This window comes from Zeugodacus cucurbitae, chromosome 2 (genome assembly GCF_028554725.1).
Source record: "Zeugodacus cucurbitae isolate PBARC_wt_2022May chromosome 2, idZeuCucr1.2, whole genome shotgun sequence".
NCBI classification, from domain to species: Eukaryota; Metazoa; Arthropoda; class Insecta; order Diptera; family Tephritidae; genus Zeugodacus; species Zeugodacus cucurbitae.
The window spans coordinates 41,379,497-41,406,176 of NC_071667.1; the positions used below are offsets into that span (position 1 = coordinate 41,379,497).

At 37.7% G+C, this 26,680-nt stretch overlaps 1 protein-coding gene across 9 annotated transcripts in view; it reads left to right on the top strand.

The window, feature by feature from the left end:
* The window catches only part of Ttll6_1 (probable tubulin polyglutamylase ttll-15), a 31,106-nt gene extending 8,957 nt beyond the window's left edge, over positions 1-22,149 (top strand). For 2 of the 9 annotated variants that reach the window (XR_008470478.1, XR_008470485.1), the window contains exons 4-9: positions 5,607-5,811; positions 6,835-8,767; positions 8,873-9,205; positions 9,264-9,399; positions 9,460-9,619; positions 11,041-22,149. Coding sequence is in view for 1 of the 9 variants with exons in the window: in XM_011196826.3 (XP_011195128.1) it covers positions 5,607-5,720 (114 nt within the window). In the remaining 8 variants the exon portion in view is untranslated. Of the gene's footprint in view, positions 1-4,608; positions 4,684-5,606; positions 5,938-6,834; positions 8,768-8,847; positions 9,206-9,263; positions 9,400-9,459; positions 9,620-11,040 lie in introns of those variants that run through there. The other 7 variants (XR_008470483.1, XR_008470481.1, XR_008470482.1 and 4 more) reach the window with 7 other exon arrangements.
* Positions 22,150-26,680: the final 4,531 nt, after the last annotated feature.

Genomic DNA, 26,680 nt, shown 5'->3' on the forward strand with positions numbered 1-26,680 from the left:
GCCGGTGCCTTTGGTTCGCTCTCCGTCGAACGCTGCCTCTTTTCAGCTATTTGCTCTTCAATCCGATTAGCAAATGCTGGATCCAAGGCATTGCACCAGCTCCGTGTTGCGAAATGCGCACAGCCGGTCTTCACCTCCTCTCTGGCCCAAGCCAACCGTTGCACCTCATCCTCCTTCAGGTTGGACTTGCTCTCGAGTCGGTTACATATTCCGACCACCGCCTTGTATCTGGCCTTAGCTTTCATCCCCTCCTTGTTAGGCTTCTTCCGGGGCCCTCTCTTGTTACCAGAGTTGGTACCCACGGTCGACAGCTCAGGAGAACGAAAAAGCTCTTCTTTCTTTTCAGCGTTGATGCTTACGGCGCTTTCTTGGTCCGAGTCTTCGAGGACTATGGCACCAGTGCGCTGTATGGTTGGTTTGGCAGTAGTACTGTAACCACTGCAACCTGCTCCCGTTGCAGTGGAGTTGTGGCCGCTGGCGACACAGCTCTCGCTGTGCCCGCCGGTGGTAGCAGCCTCATCTCCCACCGACGTTTGGGCTGATATCCCAGCCCGCTTTTCAATCTTCATTGCGCTCTCCATGGTGAGTTTTTTTAGTTCGGGGCCTCTACCCTTAGCGTTTTATACCTACCGCCAGGCACCTCAATAGCAATGGCCGACATCTTCCCCCATCCATCTCTCTTTGGGGAAGCGTTAAAAGCAGACCACCTCAGGGAAATGAATGGAGAATTATGTCAGCCTTCGCTGGGTGACGCCTGCCACCACTGTCATACCTTAGCCAACCAAGCGGCAGCTTGAGTCCATGACAGTGCAAGCAGTGCCACCCATTGCCCGGTCGACACCCGCGCGGAGGATATAGCTAAGAGGATTTTTGTCGACCTAGAATGTAATAGAATGTTTATTCGAATAGTATTAATCGGTTAATATTCATACGAACTGTTACAAACCGGATATTCGAATAATAGGTTTTCAGTTTATTCGAGAATGTAATTTTAAGAGCTCTGATATACATATGTACATAGCGCTCATTGACATGAAGAGTGTCATAACTCAAAAAACACAATTTTTGAGTTGAGTATGCAGAAATGTGCGCAATTTCATCGATCGTTCATATTGTATAAACCTCAGTATATACAGTAGAAACCTTTGATTTGTTTAGATTAATTTTCATCTTTTAACACACCACCGAGGCGTACTTGGGTTGTGTGCTACGCTTTTTTTTTCTATAATTGTGGTAATTCGGGTGTTGTGCTAGCATATAATCTTCACAAAAAATTTAAAGTCCGATGAACAGTACTTAAATAATTATTAAATAAATTAATTTTTTCCATTATTATTGGAATTATTTTAAATTATTTCGCATATTTATTAAGTTATAAAACTTAATAAATGTTATTTATTGATAAGTTAGTTATAGAGCTGAAGAGGGAAGCGAGACGCATTTGCAGAAAAAGAAAGAAAGAGGCAGAAATGCATGAGTATGACGAGCTTGACAAGCTGGCCGACAGGGGTAATGCTCGAAAATTTTACGAAAAGATCCGGCGACTAACTGAAGGTTTCAAGACCGGAGCACACTCCTGTAGGACCCCCAGCGGTGATCTAGTGGTTGATGACCAGAGTATACTGTGTTTGTGGAGGGAACACTTCTCCAGCCTGCTGAATGGCAGTGAAAGTACAACACCAGGAGATGGCGAACCCGATTCCCCAATCGACGACGATGGAACAGATGTTCCATTGCCCGACCGTGAAGAAATTAGAATAGCAATTACCCGCTTGAAGAACAACAAGGCGGCGGGGGCCGATGGATTGCCGGCCGAGCTATTCAAATACGGCGGCGAAGAGCTGATAAGGTGCATGCATCAGCTTCTTTGCGAAATATGGTCGGAAGAAAGCATGCCCGACGATTGGAATCTCAGTGTACTCTGCCCAATCCACAAAAAGGGAGACCCCACAATCTGCGCCAACTATCGTGGGATAAGCCTCCTTAACATCGCTTATAAGGTTCTATCGAGCGTACTGTGTGAAAGACTAAAGCCCACCGTCAACAAACTGATTGGACCTTATCAGTGTGGCTTTAGACCTGGAAAATCAACAACTGACCAGATATTCACCATGCGCCAAATCTTGGAGAAGACCCGTGAAAAAAGGATCGACACACACCATCTATTTGTCGACTTTAAAGCTTTATGCCGCGATGTCTGAATTTGGTATCCCCGCAAAACTAATACGGCTGTGTAAGTTGACGTTGAGCAACACCAAAAGCTCCGTCAGGATCGGGAAGGACCTCTCCGAGCCGTTCGATACCAAACGAGGTTTCAGACAAGGTGACTCGCTATCGTGCGACTTCTTTAACTTGATGCTGGAGAAAATTATAAGAGCTGCAGAGCTAAATAGAGAAGGTACAATCTTCTACAAGAGTGTACAGCTCCTGGCGTACGCCGATGATATTGATATCATCGGAAACAACACCCGCGCCGTTAGTTCTGCTTTTTCCCGCCTGGATAAGGAAGCGAAGCGAATGGGTCTGGTGGTGAACGAGGACAAGACGAAATATCTCCTGTCATCAAACAAACAGTCAGCGCATTCGCGTCTTGGCTCCCACGTCACTGTTGACAGTCATAACTTTGAAGTTGTAGATAATTTCGTATACCTAGGAACCAACATTAACACCGATAATAATGTCAGCCTTGAAATCCAACGCAGAATCACTCTTGCCAACAGGTGCTACTATGGACTGAGTAGGCAATTGAAAAGTAAAGTCCTCTCTCGACGAACAAAAACTAAACTCTACAAGTCCCTCATCATTCCCGTCCTACTTTATGGTGCAGAAGCGTGGACGGTGTCAACATCCGATGAGACGGCACTAGGAGTTTTCGAGAGAAAGGTTTTGCGGAAGATTTACGGTCCCTTAAACATTGGCAACGGCGAATACCGCAGAAGATGGAATGATGAGCTGTATGTGTTGTTCGACGACATAGACATAGTCCAGCGAATAAAAAGACAGCGGCTACGCTGGCTGGGTCATGTTGTTCGAATGGATGAAAGTGCCCCAGCTCTGAAAGTTTTCGATGCAGTACCCGCTGGTGGAAGCCGAGGAAGAGGGAGACCTCCACTCCGGTGGAAGGACCAGGTGGAGAAGGACCTGTCTTCACTTGGTATTACCAATTGGCGCCAAACCGCCAAAAGGAGAGATGCGTGGCGCACTGTTGTGGACTCGGCTATAACCGCGTAAGCGGTTTCTACGCCAGTTAAGAAGAAGAAGTTATATTTTAGATACAAGTGTATAACGCGATTCAGTAAATTTTTAAATCTCTTATTAAAATAAATCCATCCCTGGGTTAGTGACACTGCATTTTGCGCTTTCAAATTTTAAAAGATTTAATATTACCATGAAACAATTTGAATAATTTTCACTAAATAACCTTGAAAGAGTATGTATATCTGGTTCAAGATAGTCCTTGGCAAACTTTTCAAGCTTTGGCAATGTCTTCCATAGATAGTAAGCAATCTATTAGACATTGTATGTAAATTGATATAATTGAAAACGATTTCCTTCAGAGAAATTCATTTTAATATTTATATGGTTATATGTATAATGAATTTTTTAAAATGCACAATTATGTGCTGTCTTTAACACTATTCGAGAAAGGGTAGATCTCTGAAGACGCCTCTACTTTTACAAAATAAAAAGTGTAGGATTCGTCAAACTTAGTAAAAGCTCTTGAGCTTTTTATACATTTCATAAAAAAACTACTATTAGTATTAAATGACGATTTTGATTCTTGTTACCTTGGACCCGATGGTTTGAAATACCTATTCAATAGGATCATGACATATTTTTTTTTTAATGTTTAATTAGGAGGCGACCACGTATCATTTCAAGCTCATAAAGCTTTGCCATTCAAAGCTTTTTAAATATAAATATTTGTAAATAATTTAAGTAAAAACTAGCAAAAATGGATTTTATTTTTAATTTTGTGCCAGTAAAGTTTAAATAAATGTGGCCAAAAATAACTTACCACAGAGAAGTACTTGTATGAGAGCAGTATTTTATTCTCACCACTTATACAATATCTCATCTACATTAAATAAATTTTTTGCATATAATATGGCACACATTGATGTTAAAATCTTTTATAAGTGAAATATAGCATAAATAAATAATTTCGCTTTATATAAGACAGCAATATATAAATTATTTGCTATTTTATGACTAAAGTTTTACTAAAATGAAGTACTCAATATATACAGCACTGTGTTTTTCCAAGATGGCGGCTATCTTACCACCGAGAATTCCCCACGAATAAGGGTTTCTACTGTTTGTACTGTGGTATAAACGTTTCATTCCGGAGGCGTAGAAAAATAAACCGGGAAATAATAATGTGCCGCTATTAAACTTGTTATGTTGCATTATTTTTTAACAATAACGACACTTATCAGTTGGGCCAGAATTAGTTATAATTTTTTTTACGGAATAACCACATATCTTGTGTTACAACACATATTGTGAAAAGGTGAATTTCGCTTTATTTTTAGAAAGAACGAACAATTTTGTATTACAACGATATCGGTGAAAAATTAATTAAATTTTTCATATTGCCTTTTTCAGCAAAAACGACACATTTGACTTATGATGGCGAAATTGATTTATATTTTTCACAAATAGCGACATATGTAATTCAAAGTGGGTCACGTTTATGGATGGGTCACGTTTATTCCCAAGAAAAAGCATTAGTACCATATATTTGGTTCATTTATGCTCAACATTGTATTTAATATATAACAAGTCACTAGATTTCTCAATAAACTTATAAAAATTTTTTATATATGCTAAATAAGAGACAATTGAAAACTTTAAAACGCTGTCCTGAAAAATCGCCTTTTTTGAGTTGTGACACTATTCATGTAAATGAACGATATGTATAGTACAAAGCAAAACATACAGCAACATTTTCAAAAAACTCTATGGTGTGCCTTAAGGTTGACTTAGAGGTGCATAACCATATCCATATAAAACAGCAGATTGAACCGAATTTACGGGCAACAACGTTTCCAATTTGAGATGCGTTACCATAACAATATGCCCATAACCATAACCAGAACTATCACTTGGATTTTGATTTTCCCTGTAACCATAAAAATTTGTCCGTTGATTTTTGAAAATTATATTTTTTATTTGATTTATTTGGCTTTTATGGCTACCAAACCAATAATCGACTATAGTAAATATTGTTACGGTTATGACTATAGTTATGGATATGACGTTATGTTATACCACCTTTAATTCAACCTTTAGACTTTGTCAATTTGATACTCGTATTATTATGTACATATGTACAACATATACAAAACATTGATATTATTATTGAATTGGCATGTGAACACAATAAATATTTGGGTGATTTTATACCCCTAGTTTTATATTTGTACTACTAACTACTTATATAGTAGTAATATTGTTAAACCTTTTTTAGTTTTTATTTAATACTTTGATACTTACTACCTTAAGTAGACTAAACTTTATTTAAAATCTCACTTTTTTATTTGTGGAATTACTTATGCAAAATGATTTACTTTGTTAGAATATAATACGATCCATCTTTTTAGGCTGATCCGGACCGCTTAAATATACAAGAAGAAACAGAAAATCTTTCAATAAGGAATGCGTGGCTCACGCGATGGTTCCATCAAAAATGTAAAGACGACCGAAGTTGGTGTTAGTTAAGAGACGGTTAGTGCGGGATAGTCAATATTTAATGTTATTGCAGTATAAAATACTTTAGTTGTATAGCTGAAACACGTCCAGTAGTGAGTAAGTTTTAAATGGTATTATTTTGCAGTTATTTATTAAATATTTTCGTTTTTCGTGCCTTATTAAGATCGATAAAAATCAGGAATTATTTACAATAAATAATCAATTATTATCTTTCTTACAAAATCATTTTTTTACTCCCTTTTTCAATTTGTTTTTACTCTTAGTTCATTTAATATGATGAATATATTAACAAGGCGAATTTCTAAATAGCTTTAGTAAATTCATATATCTTTATAAAAAATGGTACTCTAGGAGGATGTACAAGTTGTTGTTGTAGCGGTTATCAAAACCTCCTTGAACCGGTAAGCCTAAATTAATTGTCATCGAAGTCGTGCTGTTTCGACAGATTCGGACCAAAGGGAAAGGGGTGTTAGATGAGTAAAACGAGTTTTTAGCAAGTCTTGGGGTGCGGTTGCTTTCATTACCTTCAGCTTCACCTACAACTTCATGTTTGGTCAATTTTTATTTAACCTGACGCTCATTATCAACACGGAATACCTCTCGGTCATCAATAAGAACATAACGATCGGGTCGTTTTTTTCGTACTTCGCTGCAATAAATTTCCTCAGCACTTTCTCGTGATCACGCTTTGATAGACTATTAGCACTTCTTCTGATAGCTAAGAGAGCTCAATCTACTACAACTAAAAATGTAATAATTATGTACATATGTAGCACAAAATAAAACACAATGGGTCTAATCATTCAATCAGTTTTACATTGAACTCATTGAAACCGAATCGAAAATAAAGTTTGGGATCGAAGTAAACTCTCTTATTGACTAATTTCGAAATCATTGAATCCGCAAAATCGAAAATTCGTGTCGAAATCAATCAACCGTTAGTGAGTGAGTTGCAGAAATTTAAAAGAAATGAACTATTTGCCTGTTTTAATGCAAACAATCGGTGATGAGACACTAAATTTTAATTTAAATGAGGATTATACATAAGAGACAAAAACATACCATTATACAATTTTCAGCTTAACTATCAGTATTTGTGTCCATTTCAAATATTTACAGAAACGAAACAAAAATTTCAGACAATATAATTGATCAAATTTGTTGATAAAGGTCGATAAAACAGTTTTACGCTGTACAATAAGGACATCAAAATGTTTAGAAGGCAACATACTCAACAGATCTCACGAATTTCTGCAAACGTGGAACACGGAGCTTCTGAGCTCATATCCATTTATTACACGCCAAAGAAAAGTCTCAAAATAAGAAATCCTATTATAAATATTATTACTTTTTCTTTTTGTGTTAAAGATCTTATTACAATAATAAAAGCACAAACCCAACGATTAAATTAGTTTTTTTGATGCTAAATAGTGAGTCTGATAGACCAAATGTGCTAGAGTGAGAATTAAAAGTTTGCCTTATGCGGCGGAATTGTTCATTTAACTCAAAATTTGTTCTGTTCTTGTTGTTTAACCTGTCTAGATGAACAGGGATTTTAAAAGTAATATTAAACAAGAGGAATATAAGGATCCATTCATAAGTTTTGCCAGGAATATTATGCCAAACTTTTCCGCACGACTAATCTTAATATATAAAAATCACGTGTCACGTTGTTTGTTTTCGATGGACTCCTAAACTACTGAACCGATTTTAATGAAATTTTTAACACTGTTGGTGGCGCTAAGTGCGCTATGTTACAATAGATGGCGCTACATTTATTTCTAAATTTTCATGGATTTAGGCTGTCATAACAAAAGCTGCCACTTGCTAAAAACATTAAATGAAAATGCGTTGTTTGAAGTTTATATTATTTGGATGTGAGTACATTCATTTGAATATTTGTACGTTAGTTTGTGGTTTGTCTTAGTTTTCTAGCGCTTTTGGATACATATTTATGCATTTGTGTATTCATTTATACGTGTGTGTATATATGTGTGTTTTTTTCATAAAAATATTTCATTTTCAATATATGTTCTATTGTGTGTAGATAAAATTTGTCAGTACGTTTATACTTTTTCTGTAGTTGGCTTTGTATATTTTTACATTACCGCAAGTGTTTGAATATATTTACGATTGTATGTATATTTACTCATTTGTTGGTTTGTGGGTGCATATCATAGCTGGCTTTTGAAAATTTTTACATTGCGGCAGATGTTTGTTTATATACGTGTAGTTGATTGTATTTTTTTAAATTTGAATTTGTTTTTGTGAAAAAAATTTGTTTGAGCAAGTGTTTTTTGTGTGACGTAATGGTTGGCGATCCTGTTGAAAATCGATCAGTAAAAATCACACAGCAGGACAATACTCTCAGCATTATTTCAGATCTACATCGCTCATTTGACACACTTCAATATTTTCTAATATTTTGACAATGACAGGACGAATATCATATAAATATATGAATTTTAATACAAACTATACATTTTATAACTATATTCCTAGGTAATAATTTAAATGTATTAAAAAATAAAATATATATATATATATATATATATATATATAAATTATTCACAGCAAAGCGTGCCCGGGTTTACTAGTAGATTTATAAGTTTTAAACGATTACTGTATGGAGGAAAATTTAACCTAGAATGCCAATGCAAATGCCCTAAGGCAAAAGTTTAACAACTCAATTGCGTAAAGCTACTGACGAATAATCGCCATTGTAGTAGCCTGGCTACTGAGTCTAGATTTTTTATTACGATAAGCTATTTATCTCAGTTGCCAAGAATGCGCAGATAACAGCCCTGAGTTTACATTTTTGACAATTATTTTGTAAGTATTTGGCAGCATTGTTCAAATGTGAGTGACAATTTGTGCAGTTAAAATTACAAATACGTGAACAAAAATAATTCATTTGAATTAAAATAAAACAATTAATATGTTGAGTAGTGAATGAATTATTTTTAATGAGTCGGGAGGAAAGCGCAAATGTTGCATTAATTCGACGGCAAATTAGAGATCGTTCCAATCCTTTGGATTTTCCACTTGTGAAGTAAGTTAATAATTATAATAATGTTATTTGTTTGCTATATTTTGTGTAAATTCATATATGCTATTTTCGGATAACAAAAGAAGCATTTACATACTATTTACATAGACGAGTTATCTCCGCATTTTAAACCCAACTACCGGCCAACTTCTGTCCCTCCAATTTTAAAGCTCTGCGCACCGCTACGATTCTTTGCAGAAGGTAGCTACCAGAAATGCCAAGAGAATGATTTCAACACAGGAATATTACAATCCACAATGTCAATGATTCTGACAGAAGTGACAACCTTGATTCAACAAAAAAATATATAAACTGGATTCCCTGGTGTAATAGGATGTGTGGATGGGACACATGTGCACAATTCACTACCTAAAAGGAACTTCAACATCTACATACTTATATATTAATAGAAAGGGTTATTACAGCATAAATGCGTTAATGGTACATACTAAGTGTAACTTTGTTCGTTTTAAAAATTCTAATGCATTTTTTTAAATAGGTTTGCGATTACAAAAGGAATATCACTTTTGTCGATGTCAGATATCCTGGACCCTCACACGATGCCTTTATTTGGAATAGCAGCACATTAAAACAACTTATTTCCAATAATGCAGGTGAAAACACATGGCTTTTAGGTAATACCTTTTTTTTATTCAGCAAGTAAATGAAATAACTAAAACAAATATTGCTACTAGGCGATGCTGTATTACCTCTGGAAACATTTCTCATGACTCCGTATCGAGCTGCTGAAAGTGGAACTCCAGAGAGTCGATACAATAAAGTTCGTTATTGAATAACAAGAACGAAATCGGACCATTACTACTACCTTGCTCACATTTTCACGCAACAAAAGTTGTAAGTCATAAAACTAAACGAGTTAGATTATATATATCAAAATGATCAGGGTGAAGAGACGAGTCAAAATCCGAAATTCTGTCTGTCCGTCCGTCTGTCCTTCTGTGTAAGCTGTAACTTGAGTAAAAATTTAGATAATTTAACGAAACTTGAAACACGTTTTCCTTGGCACCCTGAGGAGGTTGCTTTCGAAAGGGCAAAATCGGACTATCGCCACGCCCACAAAATGGCGAAAATCAAAAACTTATAAAATGTTATAACTAAGCCATAAATAAAGTTATAAAAGTAAAATTAGGAATAAATGATCGCACTGGCAGAGGGCATATTTGGATGTAATTTGTTTGGGAAAGTGAGCGTGGCCCCACCCCCAAACCTGTTATTTGTATATATCTCGCAAATCAATGGAGCTATATAAACCAAATTTTCTGCAGTGGTTACTCTTACGTACCCCACCACACACCATGAAAATAGTTGAAATCGGATAATAACCACGCCCACCTCCTATACAAAGGTTAGGTTGAAATTTAGTAATTTTCTCACTAACGAAAAAAGTCAGAAACTCTAAATTTTACAGAAGAAATAGCAAGGAAGCTGTACTCGGATTTTTTTTTTATGAAATATGGGCGTGACATCGCCCACTTATGTGTCAAAAACCATATCTCAGTAACTCCTCGACAGATTTCAATGAAATTCGATGTATACTATTTTTTTGACACCCTGATAACACGGATAAAAAATGGGCGAAATCGATTCACAACCACGACTACTTTCCATATACATAACTCAATTTTGACTTCGCTGGGGCCCGAAATATGGTTGTCTGTAGTACCAGATTCCAGCACAAGAAAATTCATCAAGCAACATGGCTGTCTCCTGATCGAAACACGCGCAACCAGATCGATCATGTTGTGATCATGTCCGTCTGTGCAGGCGATAACTTCAGTAAAAATGGAGATAAACGGAAGACATTAACGGATATATCAAAGCAAAAGGTCACGTAATGTAATATTTAAAAATGCATGTTTGTACATGAAAAATTAAAAAAAATGCCTGTCGACTTTTGACTCCACCAATTTTATATCAACGAGGCTTCGCGTTAAATAGCCCCAGTTATTCGGAATTGTATAAAGATCAGGGGAATGTGGCGGACAGTCAAGGGTATTAAAAATATTTCCGGAAAACTGCTTTTTTTTTGTTTTCAGCGAATCGTGCTGGAGTATGACTTCTAAGAGCATGGTTAGCCATACATTTAAGTTAAAGCTTTTAACCCATATTCCAATATGCTGACATGGGGACAGCAAACATATTTCATAGAGCTTCACAAGTTTTCTAAAGCTTTCTAGAGACAGACAAAACCCAACCTTCACCAAACCTCCAAGCTTTAATGTTTGTCAAACAGTTTTTCATTCTTCTCTTTACAGACCAACTGACGTCATTAGCATTGTATAGAGAAGTAGAGAAACTCCAGAAACCCACCTCCAGAAACTACTTTTGACATTTAAGCTAATTCATATTCCCCAAAAAGGGTTTCGCATAATTAAAAATTTGTGTATTATTGTTTATTACTATTCGAATTTTTGATATTATTATGATGTTATTTAGTATTACGAAATTTAATTATATTAATTCCTGATAGGGATGAATACCCAACATAAATATTTGAAAATGTTTTATTCAATTGAAACGAGAAGATTTATTTTACTATAAGTGGGTTTCTCGAAATAGCATTGTAATGCGATATGGTACTAAAAGTTAGCAGTCTTTAAACAGTATTATAATTTAATTATTTCGAAGTATTTATAGACACAATTGGGAATTGAAAATACAATTTATACATAAGTAAATATGAATATGGGGATGGGATCATATGTAGAAGTTCACGCAAGTGAGGAAAGTTTCTGATTGCCATTCACTTGGGAGTGGCCAGGAACGATTCTTTTACATATGACTCAAGCAGCTCACGACTTCCGGTTTTAGACCAAGTATCCCCTGGGTAGTATCCCGTTTGAAGGCGAAGCCCGCTTCTGCGGTTGTGCGTAGGATTTGGGACCCACCACATAAAAAAACCTCCCCAATGAAAAAACAATCAGAGCCTCGGAAGAGAAACCCCCCTTTTGATGACGACCTCTGCAAACGTACTAAGGATCATGATTTGAGGGCATGCACCTGGAATGTCCGGACCCTTAATTGGGAAGGTGCCTCTGCCCAGCTGGTTGATGTCCTCATAAGACTCAAGGCTGACAACACCGCCATCCAAAAAGTGCGATGGACGGGACAAGGACGGAAGAAGGTGGGTCCTTGTGACATCTACTACAGCGGCCATATAAAGTAGCGCAAATTTGGTGTTGGATTTGTGGTGGGAGAGAGACTCCGTCGCAGAGTCCTGGCATTCACCCCGGTGGATGAACGTCTTGCCACAATCCGCATCAAAGCGAGGTTCTTCAACATATCGCTGATTTGCGCCCACGCCCCAACGGAAGAGAAGGACGATGTGACCAAAGATGCTTTCTATGAGCGCCTAGAACGCACCTATGAGCGCTGCCCCCGCCACGATGTAAAAGTCGTGCTTGGCGATTTTAACGCCAGGGTGGGTAAGAAGGTGTCTTTGGCACAACAGTCGGAAAATTCAGCCTCCATGACGAAACATCGCCAAACGGCCTGAGGCTGATCGACTTCGCTGGGGCCCGAAATATGGTCGTCTGTAGTACCGGATTCCAGCATAAGAAAATACATCAAGCTACTTGGCTGTCTCCTGATCGAAACACGCGGAACCAAATCGATCACGTTGTGATAGACGGAAGACATGTCTCCTGTGTTTTAGACGTGCGTACGCTCCGAGGACCAAATATAGACTCGGACCATTATCTGGTCGCAGCGAAGATACGCACCCGCCTCTGTGCAGCAAAGAATGCCCGTCAACAAACTCAAGGAAGGTTCGACGTCGAAAAGCTGCAATCGCAACAGACAGCCACGAAATACTCTACTCGACTTGCACTCCTGCTCTCTGAGAGCACTCATCAGCATCTCAAAAAACAAGCTGGTACGATGGGGAGTGCCGTCGCGCAGCGGAGAGAAAACAGACTGCCTACCTCGCAACGTTGCAAACGACCACAACACGTGCGGGATGGGATAGATACCGAGAGCTGAAGAGGGAAGCGAGACACATTTGCAGACAAAAAAAGAAAGAGGCCGAAATGCGTGAGTACGAAGAGCTTGAGAAGCTGGCAGACAGAGGTAATGCTTGAAAATGGTATGAAAAAATGAAGCGACTTAACGAAAGTTTCAAGAGCGAAGCATCCTCATGTAGAGACCAAGGTGGCAGTGAGAGTACAACACCAGGAGATGGCGAACCCGATCCCACAATCGATGGCGATGGAACAGATGTTCCATTACCCGACCATGAAGAAATCCGAATAGCAATTTCCCGCTTGAAAAACAACAAAGCAGCGGGGGCCGATAGATTACCGGCAGAACTATTCAAATACGGCGGCGAAGAACTGATAAGGTGCATGCATCAGCTTCTTTGCAGAATATGGTCGGAAGAAAGCATGACTGACGATTGGAATCTCAGTGTGCTCTGCCCAATCCATAAAAAGGGAGATCCCACAATCTGCGCCAATTACCGTGTGATCAGCTTCCTAAATATCGCCTATAAGGTTCAATCGAGCGTACTGTGTGAAAGACTAAAGCCCACCGTCAACGAACTGATTGGACCTTATCAGTGTGGCTTTAGACCTGGAAAATCGACAACTGTCCAGATATTCAAAATGCGCCAAATTTTGGAGAAGACCCGAGAGAGAAGAATCGATACTCACCACCTTTTTGTCGATTTTAAAGCTGCTTTCGACAGCACGAAAAGGAGCTGCCTTTATGCCGCGATGTCTGAATTTGGTATCCACGCAAAACTAATACGGCTGTGTAAGTTGACGTTGAGCAGCACCAAAAGCTCCGTCATGATTGGGAAGGACCTCTCCGAGCCGTTCGATACCAAACGAGGTTTCAGACAAGGTGACTCACTTTCGTGCGACTTCTTTAACCTGATGCTGGAAAAATAAGAGCTGCAGAGCTAAATAGAGAAGGTACAATCTTCTACAAGAGTGTACAGCTCCTGGCGTACGCAAATGATATGGATATCATCGGAAGCAACAACCGCGCCGTTTGTTCTGCTTTTTCCCGCATGGATAAAGAGGCGAAGCGAATGGGTCTAGACGTGAATGAGGACAAGACGAAATATCTCCTGTCATCAAGCAAGCACTCGCGTCTTGGCTCCCACGTCACTGTTGACAGTCATAACTTCGAGGTCGTAGATAATTTCGTATACTTGGGAACCAGCATCAACAACACGAACAATGTCAGCTACGAAATCCCGCGCATAATAACTCTTGCCAACAGGTGCTACTTTGGACTGAGTAGGCAATTGAACAGTAAAGTCCTCTCTCGACGAACCAAATTCAAGCTCTACAAGTCGCTTATCACCGTCCTGCTTTACGGTGCAGAAGCTTGGACGATGTCAACATCAGATGAGACGACACTAGGAGTTTTCGAGTGGAAAATTTTGCGCAAGATTTATGGTCCTCAGAACATTGGCAACGACGAATACCGCAGACGATGGAACGATGAGCTGTACGAGTTATACGAAGACATTGACATAGTTCAGTGAATAAAAAGACAGCGGCTACGCTGGCTAGGTCATGTTGTCCGAATGGACGAAAACACTCCAGCCCTGAAAGTGTTCGATGCAGTACCCGCCGGAGGAAGCCGAGGAAGGGGAAGGCCTCCACTCCGTTGGAGGGACCAGGTGGAGAGCGACCTGGTTACACTTGGGATCTCCAACTGGCGCCGAACTGCGAAGGAGAGAGAGAAGTGGCGCTATAACCGGCTAAACGGTTGCAACGCCAATCACATACATACAGATACCCATCTTTTTTACATTGTCAAAGCGTTGCGATATACTATGCGCCTTAAAACTCTCGCAGATGTGTATTTTATGATTGTTGCTGGAACATACCGAACAAAGCGAATTGGAACAAGAAAATTAATAGCCCTTACGTGAAGGTTTTGCTCTATGCGCTTTGGTTTACGTATCCAACCGTGTGAGCGTTATCATTGGAGTCGTGTTATTGTCTCTCCAAATGATGAATGCAATCAGCCCAGCTTGGCAGATGCTTTATCTAGTAAACTTTTGAACTGACCACCATTTGGTTTAGAAATGGACGAAAGCTCAAATAACGACGAAATATTTTCTAAAAATATGAGATGTAAAAAAATTTTGATATTCAGAGTACTTGCCGAGGGGAGTTAAAGTTTAGGCAGCTTCGATCCTGCTTGCATTACACAAGTGGTGTCAAGTCTGAATAATTAACTTTGTTGTAAAATACAGCTCCTCAAGATCCATACGGCCGCAATCCTCTGAATCTATCCTTTCGATTTCCATAAATAAATTCTTGAAGTATGATTCAAGAATACCAAGACGACTTTTGAACTCGGATGATGAAAGTATTTAGCACCCGGCTTTAGACTGGCCTCCACAGTATTTTTATACGAGAAATATTGCTGTTTTAAGCTCTTACAAAGACATTTAAAGAGAAATTTAATGAAAATTGTTTGGAAAAATGTGATTTATATATTAGTGGTACTCATTTAACGTCGTAAAGGTATGGCAACATCGCAAAATTACAATATCGTAAAACAGCTGTTAATTTTTACTTGCATTTTATTTTACGACTATCTTGCAAATAAAGTCCAATAGAATAATGAATATCATCACATATATTATATGAGGGCTGAAATAGTTCCTGAACCGATTTCACTCATTTTCATCACCAAGGTACATTATATCCCATACTATACGTTCACTTAATTTTGCTAAGATATGTTTCTCAAATATTTACCGATATATGCGGAAAAACGCCTTTTTGAAAAACCTATAATTTGGTATATGGCAGCTAGGGGAAGTTATGACCCGATTTTAATTTTTGGTACAGAAACACACTTTTAGAAGAAACATGTTTCCTCTGAATTACATTAAAATATACAGTGTGTGATACTCAAAATGACCCACCTGTGAAAAGTTTACAAAACAAGAGTAGTAGTAGTAATAGTAGAGTGGTATTGGTAGCCAATAGAATTTGTATTCTTCTACAAAAATTACGTTTTGCCAAACGATTCGATTTTCATCAGTATAGCGTTTTATTATATTTTTAATAGTGCCGCGTGGTCTTTTAACCATATCTGCTTTTATTCTTTGTCTTTTACCCTTTTATAATGTTGTTGTTTTAAATTTCGTATTTCATTTGTGGTTTGAGGAGTAAGTTTACGAAAACTCACAATATCTTACATTTTCAAAATCGTAAATAGAACATATAGATCGATATAATAGTAAATGTGGTTTTAGTAAAATATCGTTTTTGAGTTGCTTTCAATGACTGGACCATTTTGAGTGGCGCGTCATTTTTCGTTGTGTTTTTATGTTTTCTTGTAAATATTGAAAATATATCGTTCTCATTTAATAATTCATTTGATTTTTTTTCTTGGTTACAAATTAAGCTTAGAGAAAAATAATAAAAATTCAAATTAAATAACAAAGGCCTGGTGTTACAACATGTTTCAAAACTTGGGTCGGCTTTAGTATAGTATCCCCTGATTTCATGGTTGAAATGGGTATGGTTATAAAGAGCCTCCTCTCCTCTCCTATAGGCGTCCTATCTCCAGATTACGAATTAATATAATTGTTTTTGAGATATTCGCATTTTAAGTTAAAAATTAAAATTAAAAAAAAAAAAAAAAAAAAATCATGTTGCGATTTTTCGATTATTAGTTAATTTTCAATTTATATAATGCGCTTATTATACACTAACACTTCACTAAATTGTTTCCATAAATTTATTTTATATCAATTAGTATAATATTTGCTTTAAATAAACATTTTAATTTTTACTCAATTTTGTTTATATGCACCATAACCATGTTATATTTAGCACAATCATTAAGATTTAAGAGGATTTGATCATGTTTGAAGTTCACGTAAGTGAGGAAAGTTTTTTATTGTCATTCACTTGGGAGTGGCCAGAAACGATTCTTCTCCACATGATTCAAGCAGCAAGGTTTCTTTCGCACAACAGTAGGAAAATTCAGCATCCATGACGAAACATCGCCAAACGGCCTGAGGCTGATCGACTTCGCTGTGGCCCAAAATATGGTTGTCAATACGCGTATACGCGTCAACGCATAGAACGCACTTATGAGCGCTGCCCCCTGATCGAAACACGCGCAATCAAATCGATCACGTTGTGATAGACGGAAGACATGTCTCCTGTGTTTTAGATGTGCGCACGCTCCGAGGACCAAATATAGACTCGGACCATTATCTAGTTGCAACGAAGATACGCACTTGCCTTTGTGCAGCAAAAAACGCCCGTCAACAAACACAAGGAAGGTTCGACGTCGAGAAGCTGCAATCGCAACAGACAGCCACGAAATACTCTACTCGACTTGCACTCCTGCTCTCTGAGAGCACTTATCAGCATCTCAATATAAGGGAGCTGTAGAACGGCATCTCAAACTCACTGCGTACCGCTGCAGCCGAAACAATTGGCGGCGAAGAACTGATAAGGTGCATGCATCAGCTTCTTTGCAGAATATGGTCGGAAGAAAACATGACTGACGATTGGAATCTCAGTGTGCTCTGCCCAATCCATAAAAAGGGAGATCCCACAATCTGCGCCAATTACCGTGTGATCAGCTTCCTAAATATCGCATACAAAGTTCTATCGAGCGTACTGTGTGAAAGACTAAAGCCCACCGTCAACAAACTGATTGGACCTTATCAGTGTGGCTTTAGACCTGGAAAATCGACAACTGACCAGATATTCAAAATGCGCCAAATTTTGGAGAAGACCCGTGAAAAGAGGATCGACACACACCACCTTTTTGTCGATTTTAAAGCTGCTTTCGACAGCACGAAAAGGAGCTGCCTTTACGCCGCGATGTCTCAATTTGGTATCCCCGCAAAACTAATACGGCTGTGTAAATTGACGTTGAGCAACACCAAAAGCTCCGTCATGATTGGGAAGGACCTCTCCGAGCCGTTCGATACCAAACGAGGTTTCAGACAAGGTGACTCACTATCGTGCGACTTCTTTAACCTGATGCTGGAAAAAATTATAAGAGCTGCAGAGCTTAACCGAGAAGGTTCAATCTTCTACAAGAGTGTACTGCTCCTGGCGTACGCCGATGATATATTGATATCAACGGAAGCAACAACCGCGCCGTTTGTTCTGCTTTTTCCCGCATGGATAAGGAGGCGAAGCGAATGGGGCTGTAAAGCGAATGGGTCTGGATGTGAATGAGGACAAGACGAAATATCTCCTGTCATCAAGCAAACAGTCGGCGCATTCGCGTCTTGGCTCCCTCGTCACTGATGACAGTCATAACTTCGAGGTCGTAGATAATTTCGTATACCTGGGAACCAGCATCAACAACACGAACAATGTCAACCTTGAAATCCAACGCAGAATAACTCTTGCCAACAGGTGCTACTTTGGACTGAGTAGGCAATTGAACAGTAAAGTCCTCTCTCGACAAACCAAAATCAAGCTCTACAAGTCGCTTATCATTCCCGTCCTGCTTTACGGTGCAGAAGCTTGGACGATGTCAACATCAGATGAGACGACACTAGGAGTTTTCGAGAGGAAAATTTTGCGCAAGATTTATGGTCCTCAGAACATTGGCAACGGCGAATACCGCAGATGATGGAACGATGAGCTGTACGAGTTATACGACGACATTGACATAGTTCAGCGAATAAAAATACAGCGGCTACGCTGGCTAGGTCATGTTGTCCGAATGGACGAAAACACTCCAGCCCTGAAAGTGTTCGATGCAGTACCCACCGGAGGAAGCCGAGGAAGGGGAAGGCCTCCACTCCGTTGGAGGGACCAGGTGGAGAGCGACCTGGTTACACTTGGGATCTCCAACTGGCGGCGAACTGCGAAAGAGAGAGAGAGGTGGCGCACTATCGTCGATTCGGCTATAACCGGCTAAACGGTTGCAACGCCAATCACATACATACATTATAAGACGATCTTCGTCCCCCTACAATAACCCCATTTGGGTCGTGGACAAGAAGAGTATTGATTAGTTTGGCAATAAAAAAAGCGTCTGGTGGTAGATTTTCGCAAACTGAACGAAAATACCATTGACGACAAATACCCAATACCAAATATCATTTCGATTTTATCAAATATGGGACATGCACAATACTTCACAACCCTTGATTTGAAGTCTGGATTTCACCAGGTCGAGCTCGCTGAGCGAGACAGGGAAAAAACAGCCTTTTCCGTTAGCAACGGAAAGTATGAATTTTGTAGGCTACCTTTCGGATTAAAAAACGCTCCGAGTATTTTTCAAAGAGCCATAGACGACATCTTAAGGGAAAAGATAGGAAAAAGCTGCTTTGTTTATGTAGATGATATTATTTCTTCCGAATCTAAGGAACAACACATTAAAGACATAGACTGGGTCTTGAAGAGTCTACATGACGCTAACATGAGGGTGTCAGTCGACAAGTCCACATTTTTCAAAACTGAAACAGAGTATCTCGGATTTATGGTATTATGGGGTGGCATTAAGACGTGCCCAGATAAAGTTAGCACAATGCTAAACTTCCCAACCCCCGAAACCTTGTACGGGCTCAGGATTAGCAAGCTACTATAGATGCTTCGTGAAAGACTTTGCCATTAAGCCAAACCACTGACTGATATTTTGAAAATGGGGAAAATGGTTAAAAAAAGTTAGCGCTTACAGATCCAAAAGGGTGAAAATACTTTTAAATTCAAAGCAACTGCAAGCATTTGAGAAACTTAAACACATTTTAGTATCGGAAGACGTAATGCTCGCTTACCCCGATTTTAAAAAAGCATTTGATTTAACTACGGATGCGTCCAACCGTGGCCTGGGAGCCGTTCTTTCTCAGGAAGGCAGACCAATAACTATGATTTCCAGAACCCTAAAAGACAATGAACTTCACTTTGCCACTAATGAAAGGGAACTTTTGGCCATAGTCTGGGCATTAAAAAACCTTCGTAACTATCTTTATGGTGTACGCCAATTGAATATTTTTACTGACCATCAACCGCTAACGTTTGCGGTGTCTGACAGAAATCCAAATGCAAAGATTAAACGTTGGAAAGCATTTATCGAAGCACATAATGCGAAGCTTTATTATAAGCCTGGGAAAGAAAACTACGTTGCCGATGCTCTTTCGCGACAGCAAGTTAATATCATGGACGAAAATATGAACTCAGATTCAGCCACGATTCACAGCGAAAGATCGTTAACGTACACCATAGAGGTAGTTGAAAAACCGGTTAATTGTTTTAGGAATCAAATAATTATTGAAGAAAGTGAGTTTCCAAAAAAACGAACTTTCATTATTTTTGGGAATAAAACTAGACTTTTGTGACAGAAGCATGCTCTTAGGAATTATTCAGGACATTATGAATACTAATGTAGTTAATGCAATTCATTGAAATTTATCCATACTAGCCTACATTCAACATGACTTGGTGCAAATGTTTCCAAGTGCAAAAATTAGACACACTAAAACATATGTAACACCGTGCACACCGTACAGCACAAGAAAATGTTAAGCAAATCTTGAGGGACTAATGTTTCCCAAAGATGGAAAAGAAAGCCAAAGAGGTTGTAGGATCTGCTCTAAATCGAAGTACAATAGGCAGCATCGGAAACATAGAATAGCAGATGCACCCATTCCACTATACTCAGGAGAGATCCTGCATATTGACATTTTTTCTACCGACTCAAAGTATTTCTTGACTTGTGTAGACAAGTTCTCAAAATTCGCAGTCGTTCAGACCATAGCGTCGAGAACAATTTTGGACATAAAGCCCCAATTAATACAAATTTTGAACATTTTTCCAAAAGCAAAAATTATTTATTGTGACAACGCAAAAACGCTGAATTCAAACACTGTCAGACAACTTCTTTCCAATAATTTTGATATTAACATCATCAATGCTCCACCTTTGCATAGCTGCTCCAATGGTCAGGTGGAGAGAATCTAATCTTGTTGTCAACAATTGAATGTAACAAAACAATACATTCTGTTACTAAAATGAGGCCAGTAGACGTATTTAGATCCACCATTGATGAACCGAATAATGAAGTATCTGAACGTATTAGATGTGCGCAACAGAAAGAGCTCTCAAGTCACAACAAAAACAGAACCGAGCGTGTTTTTAAAGAAGGAGATAAAGTTATGGTAAAAAGAAATACTAGACTAGGTAATAAGTTAACACCACTGTATGAGGAACATACAATTGAAAAAGACCTAGGGAGTACAGTTTTAATTAAGGGGAGGGTGGTCCATAAAGACAATTTAAAGTAAATACTAGTCTGACCCCATTTCTTCTTTGATATTCAAATAACAGAAACCTAGGCTTATTACAAAAAATTAAATTTTGCTACATCGAATTTCATGGTGACTAGATAACTGAGCATCTCACGAATATTAATTTCCACATGTAAAACTTTTGTACTTTGAAATTTTTGTTAACTATAATGAAATGGCTATAATCGCTTAAAGCGGTTCCTACGCCAAATATATATATGGAAATATACGTTAAGTTATAACGATAGTTAGTAGATTTAAGAAAAACCGACTTGGCAACCATGTAATTGCAACTTGTTCCCAAATACCAGTATATTGGGGCTCTCATGGATTTATCATACCGCTGTTAAACTGCTGTAAAATTTCTCAATGCTCGACCACTCATAATCGTCGTTCTCTCTATCTCAGTCATTAACTTGTAACTCATTCCTGTTCCAATATATGTATGGGTCTGCGGAACTAATGCCAAAAGTAAAATTACTCAACCATAACCATAAAAAATTATAACTCAACCTATTCTATGTGCAACAATGTAATTGGTCAGAAGTTTATGCAATAATATCGTTGTGATAACCTATCAAATCATACAAATGAAATTAATTTAGGCATTATTGTTGAGGATTGTGGACGTACCTCATTTAGAAGGGGAGGAGTTAAGCAGTAATAACTGCTGATCACCCACGTAAAAGCATTACCGAAAGCTGTTAGGCAAGTGAGCACCGAACGCTGTGCGAGCGATCACTGTAGTTAACAGCTACTACTTTACATCCCAGTAGTTGTAAAGCAAGTGCGAAACAATTACCGTGAGAGCGATCATTGGATAACAACATAACATTAACTTAGCCAATAGTTCGAAAACAAGCATGGGCGAACTAATGTGAGAGCGATCAGTGCATTTAGCAGCAACGACTCCAATACAAGTTGAAACGAATAACTGAGCAGCTAACAGCGAGAAGTGACAGAGAGCGAGGTTCAGTTTGTTCCAATTAGAACTAACAGCAGTGTGGCCGGTTGCAAATAGACCTTTGGGCAGGACACGTTGGTTGCTAAAGGAAAATAATATTTAAGATCTTTTTGTAAAAATAATTTAATTTAATAAAGTTGATATTTAAAAAAGTAATTGAAAGTAAAATTATAATTTATATAAACAACAACTAACTTTCATATCTGTTAAAAATTATAGATAGATTATGAACAAGGATGTTTTAGAAAATTAAATATAAATACTGCTGAAGTAATGTGGCATCGAAAAAGCATACGAAACTTTTTAGAAACCCCGAGAAATACAAAAAACATAAGCGTACTGAACAAAAATATTCGATAAATGAACGTACCAAATGGCACCAAATGGAGTTGCTCCAAATTAAAGTGGAATTTGGTCTATAAGTGCCAAGACAACATGTACAACAAATTTTGAAAGGAGACTTAAGTCTAAAATATGAATCAAAAGTGTAAAAAGCTTATAAGATTTATAAGATAAGACTGTCTACTAAAGACTGAATACTAAATACTTCTTAAGCCTAAATTAAACCTATGTTATTTGCTGGTCACGTTGACGTTTGTCCCCAATTGCAAATATGCTGATGCGAGTCAGCATTTGAACGGGTGCGTGTGCGGAGTCAATAACTGATGCAGAGTCAGCAGATCATCGATTGCACGTGAAAGTTACTGACCGATGTATGCGAATTTCATAATCAATTGTGTTAACTCCTTCCCTCTTAAATTTGATCGTCTTCGATCTTCAATAGAATGGTAGGCTATTAAAATTTACGTATGTTTCAGATTTTTCTTTTGGTGCTGTAACTTCTGGACTTGTACTTGATTCTATTACTTCTTTCTCAACATAGTGGATTTCTACGGACCGCTTTTTGAAGAAAATAATAAGTATGATAATTACGGAAAATGTTGCTGTTAGTATGCTTCCATAGGACAATGTTGCCTATTTAAGGAAGTTGAAACGCTGTAAATTATTTATATGTAAATCCTTTAGAGCTCCTAGTGAGAGTAACTCTATGTGGTCCTTCTCTGATAGGGTTAACTGTAGTGCTGCGGGGATTGTCTCGATCGTTTTTACTTCAAAATTATTAAATGTCTGGTTGTTGATTTTAATTGTGGAATATTACCACTTGCGTTCCATTGATGTCATATAATGTCGTGTTTTAATTCCGTAAGATACATTTTTTCCTTTTAGTATTTCTTTATAATTTGTTTTAATTATTAATTCTTTTTACTGGTCTTATAATAATTCTTTTAAATGTTTCTTCTAGCGTTAGTGGTATTTTTACCATATATAAAATTTCTGTACCTTTACTTAACACATTTATTTTAGATGATTCTAATGCCTCTTCGGCATTTTTAAACGGTACTTTTTCCTCTGTTAATTTTTTTATTGACAGTTCAATCTCTTCTTTACTTAACATCACTGAATTTATAATATTATTTTTGGCCCATTGAATGGCATATCTTATATTTACTAATTCTTCTTTTATTAATCTTATTTTATTTTGCAAATTTATTAGATTTTCCGTTATAAGATTTTCGTCCTTTTTATATAGTTTGACATCTTATTTACTATGTTAGTTATATTATTCATTCGTGTTTCAAATAAGTTATTTATGATTACTTGTTTATCGTTATTGTTATTCAGATTATTTAAATTATTAGTTATTATATTTAGATCTTCATGATCAGCATATGACCGGCAATATATTTCCATGCCGTTCCCAATATATCAATTGGTCTTCTCATTTTATTATTATAGATAGGTTTAAGTGCGTTTAGGATTTCAAAGGTTTGGATAGTTTCGTGTTTTAGTATAGGATATAGGAAATTATTTCTGGGGATTTGAGTAGTTATTTCGTTATAGGTGATTTTCAAAAAATATTCGTATTTGTCCAAATCAATGATGTGTATTTGTCTGAATGTTCCGTCTTGTATTTCTGCTTGTCCATTGTCGAGTAATTTTGTTTTGTAATTGTGTGTATGTGATAGGATGGAAATGGGATTTGAAATGCATAGCTTCATTCTTCATTCCCTGATAATAAGAAAATTTGGTTTTTAAAAGCATTTATCGGTGCTTCTGTGGCTGGGGTGAGGTGATGTGCTGAGCTTTCATCACTATGGTCGGTAGTTGTTAGAACATTGATGTCAGTCTGTGGAGGTCTAGAGAGTGCGTCTGCTACGATATTCGTTTTTCCTGGTTTGTATTTCATCTCGTAGTTGTATTCTTCTAAGATACACTTCCATCTCTTAATTTTTCCATTGTGATTTTTATTACTCAATGCAAATGTAAGCGGTTGGTGGTCTGTGAAAATTACAACTTTCACTGATCCATAAACATAATTTCTAAGTGAGGTGAGAGCTCAAATAATTGCCAGCATTTCTTTTTCATTTGCGGCGTAGCTTTCTTCGGTAATCTCTGATGAAGCGTCGATAGTAACTTGATAGACCAAGAAAGGACCTTAAGTCCTTCAACGTTCTTGGACATGGAAATTCTTGAATTGATTTTACTTTGGCAGGATTAGCTTTTGGAATATTATGAAACCTAAAAATTCGACTTCTTTTCTAAAAAACTCACATTTGTCCAGTTGGACCTTCATGTTTGCTTTTTCGAGCGTGTGAAAAATTTTTTCAACATTTCGGAAGTGGCTTTGTTCATCTTTGCCAAAAACTATTATGTCATCTATGTAGACATAACAAAATTTTCCTATATGATTCTTTGGAAGATTGCTGGTGCATTCTTCAGTCCGAAAGGAAGTCGAGTGAATTCGAATTTGCCGTTATTGACTGAAAATGCCGTCTTCTCGATATCAGATTCCTTCAAGGGAATCTGGTGGAAGCCACTCTTCAAATCAAGAACTGAAAAATATTTATTATTTCCTAGCTGTGAAATTACTTCGTTGATTTCTGGAATGGGGTATCTATCTGCTATTGTTAATGTGTTTAATTGCCAATCTGTATTTTTTTTGTACTGATGCATCTAATTGTTTTGGTACAACCCACACAGTTAAGTTGTAGGGTGATCGCGATGGCCTAATGATTCCATCTTTTAGTAAGTTTCCTATTTCATTTTGAACGAAATCTCTCATTGCCAAAGGATAAGAAGTTCTAATTTCTCCTGGTGGTATAAGTAAGTTTTTCATCTGGTTCGGTAAAAAGATTAGGATATTTTGTAGTTAGATGGTTTATGTACTGTTTTTGTGTAGCTGTAATATGATCGTCTTACGTCTATTTTATTAACTGTCGGAGATAATTTTTGTTTAATTTTAATTTTAGTGCCATTACCTAATGTATACGTAGTATTATCATAAGTTTTAACGGTGGCACGCATTTCTTTAAGGCTATCATTTCCAATTATACCGTCAAAAGAATTTAATGTAGGGAGAAGGAAGAATTTCAAAGTAGTGTCTTTATTGCCGAATAAATTTGTGGTTGTATAGTGAGTAATTTTCATCTGTCCTGCAATAGATTTTGCAAAAATGGTTCGTCATTTAGTATTTGTTTTACTACGTGGCAGGGCTGTATATAATTTTTACCTGAGCCTGTATCGATTAACATTTTTAGAATTTTTGAATTTTTTTTTTGGGGTCTATTCATGTAATTGACTGCTCTTGAATGTAAGGAGCGGTCGACATCCATTGGCTCTGGTCGTGGAAATTGGGGTTTGGTAGGTGGTTGGCCAAATGGTTTATAATTTTGCATATTGCGAAAATTATTTGGAGGAGCCTGATGACGTTGATGATACGTTAAATTTTGTGAAGGCATCTGTGGCCTCGGAATATATGTTAACTTTGGATAAAATACGTTGTTCTGCTTTCTGGGTGGGAGAGGTGGTCGAATATCTTGATGTTTCCTAATTTGGTTATTATTGATTAGCGCGTAGTGCGAACGATAGTTTTGATTTTGAAGTTTTAAGCTTAAGTGAAGTGCTTGAGGGAGATCAACTGGTTCTCTCATACCAAGAAGTCTTGGCAAATCACCTTTTAATCCCCGAATAAATGTATCGAGAGCTTTGTCTCGGTAAGTGCGTGTAAGTAGATGCATAGATTCTGGACCAACTTCCATGCATCCGATTTTGTTTAGAATGAGAGATAAGTGCGAATACACTCTCTGGTAGAATTCTTGTATGGTGTGGTTAACTTGCACCAAAGAAGTCATTTGGTACTCAATGGTACCTAAATCTCGCTTATCAGCGTAGTGGAGGGTAAGGCATCTTGAAATTGCCTCCCAGTCCAATGGCGTGTTATAAGATTCGAGGGCCATATCGGCATTTCCTACGACTTTATTTCTTATAACATTGAGGATGCCGTAATATTTTGACGTTCCTCTCAGAGGTTCATAGATCTGAAGGATTCGATCTACACTTTTTTTCCAAGAGTTAAAATCTCCTGGATTATCTGAGAAATCGCGAAGGCATCTTACAACATCTGGAATTTATCAAGTTCAGTTATATTGTGGGAAAGGTTTGTGTCAATGGTTACGTCAGTAATGTCTGAAAAATTAGCATTTGGGTTTGGACTATATTTCGTCCTTCTTGTTTTAATATGTTGTTAACAACTCCAGTTATGATCGTGGTTAACTGGTCCATATTAAAGTTATTGGGAGAGGAAGAAGCTGATTGCTGAGGAGCAGCGTTAAGTACCGGAGGTCGG